This window comes from Rhinoraja longicauda, chromosome 5, assembly GCF_053455715.1.
Source record: "Rhinoraja longicauda isolate Sanriku21f chromosome 5, sRhiLon1.1, whole genome shotgun sequence".
Lineage (NCBI taxonomy): Eukaryota > Metazoa > Chordata > Chondrichthyes > Rajiformes > Arhynchobatidae > Rhinoraja > Rhinoraja longicauda.
This window is the reverse complement of record NC_135957.1, coordinates 77,299,105-77,311,506: the sequence shown is the minus strand read 5'-3', so window position 1 is coordinate 77,311,506 and position 12,402 is coordinate 77,299,105. Positions and strand designations below refer to the sequence as shown.

The 12,402-nt window shown below is 43.6% G+C and overlaps 1 protein-coding gene across 2 annotated transcripts in view; it reads right to left on the bottom strand.

The window, feature by feature from the left end:
• The window catches only part of phip (PHIP subunit of CUL4-Ring ligase complex), a 205,731-nt gene that overhangs the window by 102,992 nt on the left and 90,337 nt on the right, over positions 1-12,402 (bottom strand). For both annotated transcript variants that reach the window (XM_078399830.1, XM_078399831.1), the window contains exon 9: positions 9,471-9,571. In XM_078399830.1, coding sequence (XP_078255956.1) covers positions 9,471-9,571 — 101 coding nt within the window. The remainder of the gene's footprint in view (positions 1-9,470; positions 9,572-12,402) is intronic.

Here is a 12,402-nt window from a genome sequence, read left to right as displayed (position 1 = left end):
AGATTGGTGAGCACTTTCTCCTCTCCTGGATGTTAATATTATGAAAATTAGAAGTTGACAGTCAGCAATAATTAGTATGGGCCGACTAACTCAGGAGGTTTTTAATTTTATGTAAATTTAACACACATTTTTAAAGTGCTCAGACATTACAATAATTATTATGCTATAGAAATTGGATACCATGAAACTAGTCATTATGGCCTTCTGGAATTAGATCTGAAATCAAAAGTGTGTTTAGCATTAGAAATCTGCGCAACTGCTTCATAAATATGGATGCGAATGTGAACTCTTTGAAAAAACAATTCAAAGATAAAAGCCTCATGACAAGCAAGAGAACTGTATCTCTCTAATTAAGTAACCATGGAAGCATAATAAAATACCATAAAGAGAACCACACGATTACAACAAATAACTATAGATATAAATATTAAAGCCTGTAAAAATGGAGGCTGGCATGGTAATGGAAAATTGATCCAAGATTTTCGTCTTCAGGCACAACACCAACACAGTGCTGGCTTCTCTTTTCAATGATTTCAGCAACCGACCTAGTCTAAGCAACTAAAATCATAAATGGCCAGCTCCAATTAAACGTAGTCAGCAACATACAACTAGCTATGGACACATATTAATGGTATGAGTTGAGTTGAGTTTTGAGTTGGAAGGAACTGCCGATGCTGGTTTACACCGAAGATAGACACAAAATGCTGGAGTAACTCAGTTGGACAGGCAGCCTCTCTGAATAGAAGGAATGGGTGATGTTTCGGGTCAAAACTCTTCTTCAGACTTGAGTTGAGTTTATTGTCACATACAGCGAGGTACAGTGAAAAGCTTTTTGTTGCCTGCTAACCAGACAGCGGAAAGACAATGCATGATTACAATCCACAGTTTACAGATACATGATAAAGGGAATTTTGTGAAAAATGTTTAGTGCAAGGTAAAGTCCAGTAACATCTGATCAAAGGTAGTCCGAGGGTCTCCAATGAAGTAGATGGGAGTTCAGGACTGCTCTCTAGTTGTTAGTTGGGGAAGATGTGGTGGGTACAGAACTGATGTAGACTGTGGCTAGAGCAATATGTGGCTGTCAAACGGAGGTAAATATGACCCAGGACCAATGATGCAAGATGGACGAAACGCATCGCCAAGGCCTTCCAGAAATTAGAAATCTTAATGGAGGTAGAAAATTATTGCCATGTGATACCAGAGGACCAGCAAAGGTCAGCAAACACACACAATGCAGGCAGTGGGAGCAGACAACTGCAGAGTTCAATGTCAGGAGCACACATCCATTCACCTAGACACAGCGTCACAAGAACCTCATTGACCGCATGGCAGGAGTTCAAGGTCAGTGAATGTACAAAAAAAGGCAGGTGGGACTAGTGTAGCTGGGACATGTTGGCCGGGATGGGCAAATTGGGCCAAAGGCCCTGTTTATCAGCTCAGACTCTAGCAGCTCGTTTCCCCAACAATCACCAATAAATAAAGTTGTATAGACATCAGCACAATGCCCTTCAGCTCTTGCAACATCAGTCCCTGTAAATTCTTGCACATGAAACAAGTACTGTGGCACCAACATTTGTAATGTCATACCAACCAGGCTGAAGAAATCAACCATCAATCAACGCAATCAAGTGGCCCTGGAAGGCCGGTGTTTGTGTGTCCAGTTGTGGCAGGTTAAGAAAGAGCATTAGCTGAAGTGCCAAACTCCAAAATGGCTGCTGTTACCACTTCAGTACTACCCAGTGTTCAATGTCACAATCTGCCTCTTTGGCTCGCTGCATTTGCATTAACATCCTTCGAATGAGTAAAAGTAGCAGCATAGAAACAGACCATTTGGCCCAGCGAATCCATTGCTCCAAGTTTGGTCATTTAAAACTGCATAATAAATGGTGCCAATTAATTTAAATTTAGAGCTAAAAGTCTGGATAAACTTAAAACCCCACTGGTATTATTAAAGCCGTTCATAAAAACATGTATTTTACCTACCAACAACTAGAGAGCTACCTCATTGGAGACCCTCAGACTATCTTTGATCGGACTTTACCTTGCACTAAATGTTATTCATGATTTTCCCTTTATCATGTATCTGTACACTGCGAACGGCTCGATTATAATCATGTAGTCTTTCCGTTGACTGGTTAGCATGCAACAAAAACTTTTCACTATACCTCTGCACATATGACAATAAACTAAACCAATGACTAATGTCTCCTGAATGCAAACATTTTTAGCATCTTCCACTGAAACTTCAATTTAAAATGTGAAATCAAACTTCCAGCGCCCGAGATTGGATTACAGTTCCAAAATAACCCAATATTTGAGGGAGTTCCCAGCTCCAGCAACTGCACGCTCAACGATAAGTGTCTCATGATGTATTTCATGCATCATTGTGCATTTCAAGCAATATCTGTCAGTCGCTATTAAGAAATTACATCCCATCCCAAAAAGGACATTTTGGTTGATAACCCAATAACACTTTGATGGTCAGATAGCAAATTCATATTTACTGATATTTTTGTAGATATTTGTAAAGAAAGATGGACCTTTATATCTCATAAAATTAAATGATTTAACTTTGATCGTTCTTGGTGATTGCTACTTATTCACACACGAATAGCTGCTGAGCAACAGCAAGCCAGAAAATAAGGAAGATTTTCATTTATTTTTCATCTGTATACTAAAACTCTCGTTTGTTTGTTTGTTTGTTCCTGCACTACAGCCAAAACGGTACACGATAGCGTGACAATTTTAGGCCCACCTTACTCACCGTTGTCCCTTTAACGGTAAAGCAAGTAGTTTTCTTGAAATCGGTGTTATATTTTTAGAGTTATTCACATAACTAGGGAGGGAGGGAGGTGGGGGGGAGGGAGGGGGGATAAGGGGGGGTTGAGGGGGAGGGGGAAGGGGGAAGTGGGGAGGGGAGGGGAGGGAGGGGGGTAGGAGAGGGTGCTGCACCAATGGAGGAGAGGTTTGGGCCCAATGGGTCCACTTGGTCTAGTCATAAAGCCTCAAAACTTTGCAAAGAAGTGCACCGACAATGCTTAGAGCATGTTTATCACTGCTGTAATGTGGAAAAAGGTAAGTCAATTTGTGCCTAACAAGATCTCATTTGCGCGATCATTTTTAAGGGTTGGTTGAGAGATGCATATACCAGCATCTTAAAGAGTTCACAACCACTCTTTAAAATGATGCGTCGGAAGGACATATTTCTAGGTGAGGTTAGAGTAGGTGAGTGGAAAAGATGAGACGATTGATGCCACACCAGCAGTTGGAAATGAAGAGATCTAAAGAGTGTAGAAAGCCGTCCAGGGGAGTCCAAGGGGAGGGGAACTGGTGGAGACGGGAGAAAGGGTCATCACTGGGTGGTGAGGACTCCTTCCCATAGAAAAAAGCACGGAGGCAGAAGAAGACGCCGAACACATTGAGGTGGGGGCGAAGAGGAACAAAGGTGAGGCCTCTGTTGAGGACAGACCATTCCGTATCGGAAAGCGGGGTGGCTGAAGAAGGATCTTGACCTGAAACATCATCTATTCCTTTTCTCCAGAAATGCCATCTGACCCGCTGAGTTACTCCAGTTTTTTGTATCGATCTTCAAAATGATGCCACGGATTATTTTCTATCCACCTAATAGGTAGACAAGGTGTGGGGGAGTTTAAAGTTTCACCTGCGTGAGATAATATGATCTTCAGCATTGCTTCGAGTGCATTCGAGTCCTAGGTGGAAGAGTTAGACCCACGGCTTCCTAAATCGAAGGCTTTTGATGCATGTGTCTGCCATGATTCAACAGGACAAATCTCAAGACTATTTATTTACAAACTCTCCACTTGCATATCTGGATAACAAGTTAGTTCCACACATCAGCCTCACAGCATTATTGGATTATCTTGCTTTGTATCAGGACAATAGCACAGCGACATGGAATGAAGTGGAAAATAGTCATTGCATTCAGTGCCACTCTGAACAAACCAGTTAACAATAAGTGGACATTTAGAATCCGCAACCTTTAATATAGTAAAGCATCCATGGCCGAAAATCTGTTGTACTACAATGCTGAGAACTATATTCTGCACTCTGCATCTTCCCCTTTGCTCTACCTACAGTACTTGAGATAAACTTGATTGTATTTATGTATCATATTATCTGATCTGATCACATAGCAAGCAAAACAAAGCTTTTCAATATTCCTCAGTACACATGTCAATAATAAACCAAAACCTAATTATTACTAGACCAAGTGGACCCAAACCTCTCCTGCATTGGTGCAGCACCCTGTCCTCCCCCCCTCCCCTCTCTCCTCAACCCCCCCTCCCCTCTCCCTTCTCCCCCACTCCCCCCTTCCCCCCCCCTCCTCCCATCCCCCACCCCTCCTTTTAAACTTTAAAATGTGAATAACTTTAAAAATATAACACCGATTTCAATAAAACTACTTGCATTATCACTAAAGTGACAATGGTGAGTACGGTGGGCCTAAAATTGTCGCGCTATCGTGTACCGTTTTGGCTGAGGTTTAGTCACAAACAAGATAACAAACAAGAGTTTTAGTATATAGATGAAATCGATTTGGTGAGAAACAAAACGTTAGACATATTCACAGTGAGAATGTACCAACGCGGCACAGACAGCACCTGTACTCAGGATCGAACCCCAGTCCCTGGTGCTGTGAGGAAGCAACTCGACAGCTGCACCACTGTGCCGCCCCTTAACAACATTAGGATATGCTATTCTTCAAAATACATATCATGTTTTTACCTGCACTTCTTTTAACATGTTTAAATCATCAATTGGAGATTTCATAGAAAGCATACTTTCAAAGAACAACTAACTTCAAGCAGCCCTTTAGTTCAGTTTAGTTTATTGTCAAGCACAGTGAAAAGCTTTCCGTTGCATGCTAACCAGTCAGAGAAAAGACAATACATGATATCGTGTGGCGGCGCTGCGCAGCACCTGCGGATCACCTGCAGTCCGTTTGTCTTTTTGTTTTTTTTGTCTTAATTGTAAGTGTTGGATGTGATGTAGTCTTTTTTGTGGTTGTGTACTATGTGTGGGGGGGGGGACGACTATAAAAATTGTCTCTTCCGAACGAAGACGCGACTTTTTTCTTGGTCATGTCTCCGTTCACGCTGCGGCCTACCATCGGTCAAACACCTGGAGCTGGCGGCCTCCAGTTGGGACCACCTGGGGCTCTGGTTCGCAGAGCCCACGGACTGCACTGGCTGTCTTCGGAGGCTGTGGTGGCGCTGCGTGTGCGGCTGTGGCTCGCCTTCGGAGGGTTTGGCCGCCGGCCCTGTGGACGTCTGAAGCTCACAGGTTCCTGGGTGGGGGCCGATTTCGGGAGCTCCGGCAGCGGCAGCGTCTTCATCCGCCCCGAATCGCGAGGCTTGGGTCGGCCCGCTGCGAGGCTTGGGTCGGCCCGCTGCAGACCTTTCACCGTCCGGCACGGCCTGGAATAGGCCCCGGGATTTTCCATCGCCCGGCGGGGGCTTCAATGTCAGGAGTCCCGACCGCCCCGACGTGGCAATTTCAACTGCCTGACCGTGGGAGAAGACGGCAAGGAAGAGAGAAGGCATTGTGGCCTTCCATCACAGTGAGGAGGTGACTGGAGGAGACTCACTGTGATGAATATTTTTTGTTTTAAGTTGGTTTTTGTGACTGTGTGTTTTATTGCTTTCTTTGTATTGCCTGTCATTGTTGACTGTGGGTAACGTAATTTCGAACAAAAACATGTTTTTGGATGACAATAAAGGTACTTTATACTGTACAATCAACCCATTTACAGTGTATAGATACATAATAAGGGAATAACATTTAGTGCAAGGTAAAGCCAACAAAGTCCGATCAAGGATAGTCCGGTGGTCTCCGGACTAGTAGTTAAGATAGTAGTTAAGCACTGCTCTCTAGTTGAGAGCAGCTAACGGAATCCGGGACGACCAAACAAGACGATGCTGAAGACGTTGATGGAAGATGCATATATAGAGACAAAAGAGGAGCTTGCCAGCTGTATGGAGGATGATGCCAGGACTAGAGGCTGCGAGCTATATGGAGAGGTTGAGCAGGCTGGGTCTCTGTTCCATGTAGCGCAAGAGGGCGAGGGGAGATCTTATAGAGGTGTACAAAATCATGAGCGGAATAGATCGGGTAGATGCACAGAGTCTCTTGCTCAGAGTAGGGAAATCGAGGACCAGAGGACATAGGTTCACGGTGAAGGGGTAAGATTCAACAGGAATGCGAGGAGTAACTTTTTCACACAAAGGGTGGTGGGTGGGTGGAACAAGCTGCCAGAGGAGGTAGTTGAGGCTGGGACTATCCCATCATTTAAGAAAGTTAGACAGGTGCATGGATAGGACAGGTTTGGAGGGATATAGACCAAGCGCAAGCAAGTGGGGCTAGTGTAGCTGGTGTGGCTGGTGTGGGCAAGAAGATGCTGGGGTGACTAGGGCAGCAAGGTGGGGCAGCGGTGGAGTTGCTGCCTTACAGCGCCAGAGTCCCGGGTTGCCTATGGGTATTTGTCTGTACGGAGTTTGTCCGTTCTCTCCGTGACCTGCCTGGCTTTTCTCAGAATATTCATTTTCCAAAGACGTACAGGTCTGTTATTTAATTGACTTGGGTAAAACTGTAAATTGTCACTAGTGTGTGGAGGATAGTGTTAAGTGTACGGGAATCGCTGGTCAGCGCAGTCTTTCCGTGCTATATCTCTAAATTATGCTAAGTTAAAACATGGGTCTGGATGGCATTCTGTTGATGGCAATGAGGTAGCAGCCCTGTAATGGGTCAGATCGTTATGGTTTTACAGCCACAGAAGTAAGGGCAGAGTTGAAGTTACTACATTTGACCATCGGTTCTGCAGCTGGACTGATTGGTGAATCCTGGGGCAGATACAAATGGCCTGAGTGGAGTGGTCCACATTTGACCCTTGGGTTCTTACACCATCTGTAGCTGGTGTACACATCACGGCCACAGTCATTCACTCGGACCAACAACTGAGATTAATTTTACTTAACACATTCAATTAATTTATCTCAATTAAATGCATATTAAACATTATATATATTTTTTAAATAATTTAAATCTATGTTTACATGTGTCGTTATCGTGAACATTTTAAAGCACTTGTAGACAACACAAGTTGCCAACAACCAACAACTAGAGAGCAGTCCTGAGCTACTGTCTACCTCGGTGGAGACCCTTGGAATATCTTTAATCGGACTTTACTGGACTTTGTGAAAAAAACTGCAGATGCTGGTTTAAATCGAAGGTAGACACAAAAAGCTGGAGTAACTCAGCGGGTCAGGCAACATCTTGAGAGAGAAGGAATGGGTGATGTTTCAGGTCGAGACCCTTCTTCAGACTTCTTCTCCATTCCTTCTCTCCCAAGATGCTGCCTGACCCGCTGAGTTACTCCAGCATTTTGTTTCTACCTTTACTGGACTTTTCCTTGCACAAAACATTATTCACGTTGTTCCCTTTATCATGTATCTATACACTGTGAATGGCTCGATTGTAATCATGTATTGTCTTTCTGTTGACTGGTTAGCACACAACAAAAGTTTTTCACTGTACCTCGGTACACGTGACAATTATACTAAACTCAAACAGACATCAGAACATAGAAAAGAACAGCACTGGAGCAAGCCCTTCGACCCACATTGCCTGTGATGAACATGATGCCAAGATAGCCTAATCTCGTCTACCTGCACGTGATTCATATCCATTTCCTACAAATCCAAGTATAAGAAGATAACTGCAGATGCTGGTACAAATCGAAGGTTTTTATTCACAAAATGCTGGAGTAACTCAGCAGGTCAGGCAGCATCTCGGAAGAGAAGGAATGGGTGACGTTTCGGGTCGAGACCCTTCTTCAGACTGAAGAAGGGTCTCGACCCGAAACGTCACCCATTCCTTCCCAGATCTCCCTCTATCTTCCTGTCTCCACCTATATCTTTCCTTTGTCCCGCCCCCCTGACATCAGTCTGAAGAAGGGTCTCGACCCGAAACGTCACCCATTCCTTCTCTCCCGAGATGCTGCCTGACCTGCTGAGTTACTCCAGCATTTTGTGAATAAACACCTGCTGATCCAGAAGGCCTCTTAAGCGTCACTGTCGCGCCTGTCTCCGCCACCAACCCTGGCATCGCATTCCACACACTCTCTGTCTTAAAAAAGACCTGCCCCGCACATCTACTTTAAACTTTTCTCCTCTCACCTTGAAGCGATGCCCTCCATTTTTTGACCTTCCCTCACCCTGGGAACAAGGTTCCGACTGTCATTATGTTACAGGAGTGAGGAGACAGAGCTGAGGTACGGACCCAGCAAACGTCTGCAGATTGCTCAACCTCATGACGCACAGCAGCAAGGTCACTGGGACATTTGGACCTTTTGGGCTGTGGAGTAGTAGAACCAGCATAATAACCATTTCTCGTCAGCCTATACCTTTATAAACAAATGCCAAATTGCTTAATACTAACAAGTATTCATGAAGTAGTTTAGTTTAGAGATGCTGCATGGAAACAAGCCCTTTGGCCCAACGAGTCCGAGCCGACCAGCGATCACTCCGTACACTAGCACTATCCTACACACTCGGGACAATTTACACTTTACAGAAGCCAATTAACCCGCAAACCTGCACATCATTGGAGTGTGGGAATCTATTCTTTGGAATGCAGGATGATGAGGAGTGAACTTATAGAGGTGTGCAAAATCATGAGAGGAATAGATCAGGTAAATGCACAGTCTCTTGCCCAGAGTAGAGGAATCGAGGACATTGGTTTAAGGTGAGGGGGGGAAATATTTAATAGGAATCTAAGGGGTAACTTTTTTACACAAAGTGTGGAGGGTGTATGGAACAAGCTGCCGGAGGAGGTAGTTGAGGCAGGTACTATCACAATGTTTAAGAATCATTTAGACAGGTATTTGGATAGGATAGAATAGGTGTAGAGGGATATGGGCCAAACACAGGCAGGTGGGACTAGTGTAGTTGGGACTTGTTGGTCGGTGTGGATGTTGAGGTTTAGAGTTTAGAGATACAGCGCGGAAACAGGCCCTTTCTGTCCACCGGGTCCGCGCCGCCCAGCGATCCCCGCACATTAACACTATCCTACACACACTAGGGACAATTTTTACATTTACCAAGCCAATTAACCTACAAACCTGTACGTCTTTGGAGTGTGGGAGGAAACCGAAGATCTCGGAGAAAACCCACGCAGGTCACGGGGAGAACGTACAAACTCCGTACAGACAGCACCCGTAGTTGGGATCGAACCCGGGTCTCCGGCGCTGCATTCGCTGTAAGGCAGCAACTCTACCACTGTTTAGGATAGGATAGGTTTACAGAGATATGGGCCAAATGCAGACAGGTGAGACATCCTGGTCAGCATGGGCAAGTTGGGTTTGAATGGCCTGTTTCCAAGCTGCACGACACAACGACTAAGTATAAACAACTCCTTCATTCTCAAATTTAAAAAAAGGAGTACTTACTGACCTAAATTTGTACATGCCAGCGTCCCACTGCCAGAAACAAATCGTGCCATCTGCCCCTGTGGAAGACAGGTACCTCAAGGAGCCAGTGCACAGTGGCGAAAACTGGAAAGCAGCAAAATCAAAATGGTTAGAAAGATACAAACAACAGCAGATTCCATTGGCAAGATACGGCAGAAATGTTTACTAGCCATGGCGATTATGCGGAGGAGCTATAAATACATCTCGTTTCTTCTTCACCACCCACTCCACCTAATGGTCCAGATGTAGAAGTTTTCACAAATAATATGCAAACTAATGAGGCTACCAGGGGTTTTTTTCTAAAACAATCAGAAATTAAGAACAATTTTGAAGCAGGGTTAAGAAACTTTTCGAAGTGACTGTAGGAATGAATACAGAATTTTAGACAGACTTAAAACTTAACACAAAGAGTAGTGGGTATCTGAAATGTGCTGCCTGGGATGGTAGTGGAGGCAGATAAAATAGTGGCATTTAAAAGGCTGGGATCTGGAGCAAAAACAAGAATTCAGTGGATCGATCAGCATCTCGACTGATTCAGGGTCTTCCCCTGAAATGTCACGCACCCCTTTGTCTCCACAAATGCTGCTTGACTCCAAATTCTTTCAGTAGTTCCTTTCTTGCAAGAAGATTTGAATAGCTTAAAGAACACATGCACACACATGATGGTGCCAGCAATGGGAGGATAACATAATTATGGAGATGTTATGGAGGATTGTGTAGGAAAATAACTGCAGATGCTGGTACAAATCGAAGGTATCACAGAATGATGGAGTAACTCAGCAGGTCAGAAGGATGAGGGGGGGTCTTATTGAAACATATAAGATAATTAGGGGATTGGACACATTAGAGGCAGGAAACATGTTCCCAATGTTGGGGGAGTCCAGAACAAGGGGCCACAGTTTAAGAATAAGGGGTAGGCCATTTAGAACGGAGATGAGGAAGAACTTTTTCAGTCAGAGAGTGGTGAAGGTGTGGAATTCTCTGCCTCAGAAGGCAGTGGAGGCCAGTTCGTTGGATGCTTTCAAGAGAGAGCTGGATAGAGCTCTTAAGGATAGCGGAGTGAGGGGGTATGAGGAGAAGGCAGGAACGGGGTACTGATTGAGAGTGATCAGCCATGATTGCATTGAATGGCGGTGCTGGCTCGAAGGGCTGAATGGCCTACTCCTGCACCTATTGTCTATTATCTATTGTCAGGTAGCGTCTAGGAGAGAGAGAATGGGTTCACAAAATGCTGGAGTAACTCAGCATCACAAAATGCTGGAGTAACTCAGAATGTTATGGATATGATTCAAGAGACTCAGGAGGGAGATAATGTAACCAAATACTCCAATAGCTGCAAATAAATCTCTGGGGGAAATAATCACTGACTTGAAAGGTTAGCTTTATTTTTCTTTCCAAAGTGCTGCATGACCTGCTGAGTATTTCCAGTAGTTCTGTTCTTATACTAATGCGTATTAAATTACACTTGAGGTATTATTTGAAACAGAAATAGGCCATTCGAGGTTAATCAAAGAGCTTTAGCAATTAACACCTCTGCAAGTTCCAACACACATTCAACGCTCCAAAGGGTTAATCTTCTAATTTTCTTTGGGTGTCCTTGTGGTAAACCACTTGTTCTAGACGTTAATTTTCTGTAAACTGTGCTAACAGTTTGCACATGCTTCCTCTTTGGAAGCTTTCTCTTTCCCAGTTCTGGGGAAGGGCTTTTGAACTGGGACATTAACCATTTGTCTCTTTCCAGATGCTGGTTGACCTGCTGAGTGTGTTTTCAATATTTTCTGTTTTTACTCCCTCTTAAGGAATTAGATTGTGCTTTAACAAATCAGAGTCAACTTTGCGTAACCTCCCCCATTAGTAAAATTAAAACCCAGGGGATTGAAAGGGTACTCACATAGAAAGCAGCTGCTTTTTTTTTTACCTTGAACAGAAACTTTCTAAAGTAAAATAAATTGGGAGAGACAGAGAACTTCAAATGCTGAAATCTTGAGCAAAACACAGAGTGCTTGAGTAACTCAGCAGGTCAGGCAACATATTTACTTTAGCTTTATAGTTTGAGAGATACAGCATGAAAACAGGTTCAGCCACTTGAGGAGTAGACTAGCCATATCAGGTAAGAACAGAAGATTTCCTTTCCTGGACATTACTGAGCCTGACAGGTTTTCAAACAAATTCCCGTAGCTTCACGATTTTTGCACTTTATTACAGATTTGCGCAGCCTAATGTTGACCAGTATTGAACAAACCAATTGAGACCCAATTCTGGAGTGCTAGCATCAAATCAGGAGTTGTCTAATGGTTGCTGTCAGTCCCAGTACTGTTCAGTCCTCTGGTCTGGAAGACACTGTGCTTCCTTGCAACTTCTTGCAGATTGCACTGCAAATGCACCCCACCATCATGCAGAAGATTAAAAGAAATTTGACACTTTGAACTCAGCAACTAAACAACGGGAGCTACTGAGTTAACTGTGTCACAACATATGAAGGGCAAAAGTGCAGTCTTTTTTGGAGATACCAATGAATAAAATGTATTAAGTGTTACATGATGTCCAGATTCAAACCAGACAACTGAAAATTATGCATTTAAACATGTTTCCATAACACCGCCAGAGTAAAGCTAAATATGGAACATTTCCAATTCTGTATTTCTTTATTCCTGGTATCTATTATCATTATGAATCTCTTGTGTAAGCAACAATTTCAAGCTGGAAATGACTGAAATACTAAAATAAGATGAATGAACAAACCGTGTGATGAAAGGCTACAGTCCCTGGAATGTTAACTCAAGTTATTATTTCCAAAGATGCATCTTGACCATGTCCTCCAGCATTTCCTATTTTTATTCCAGCAATCTGTTTCTCAATTCCACCCAATCTAATGATTAGTTGAACATGAATAAGAAACGCACAAATAAATGGCA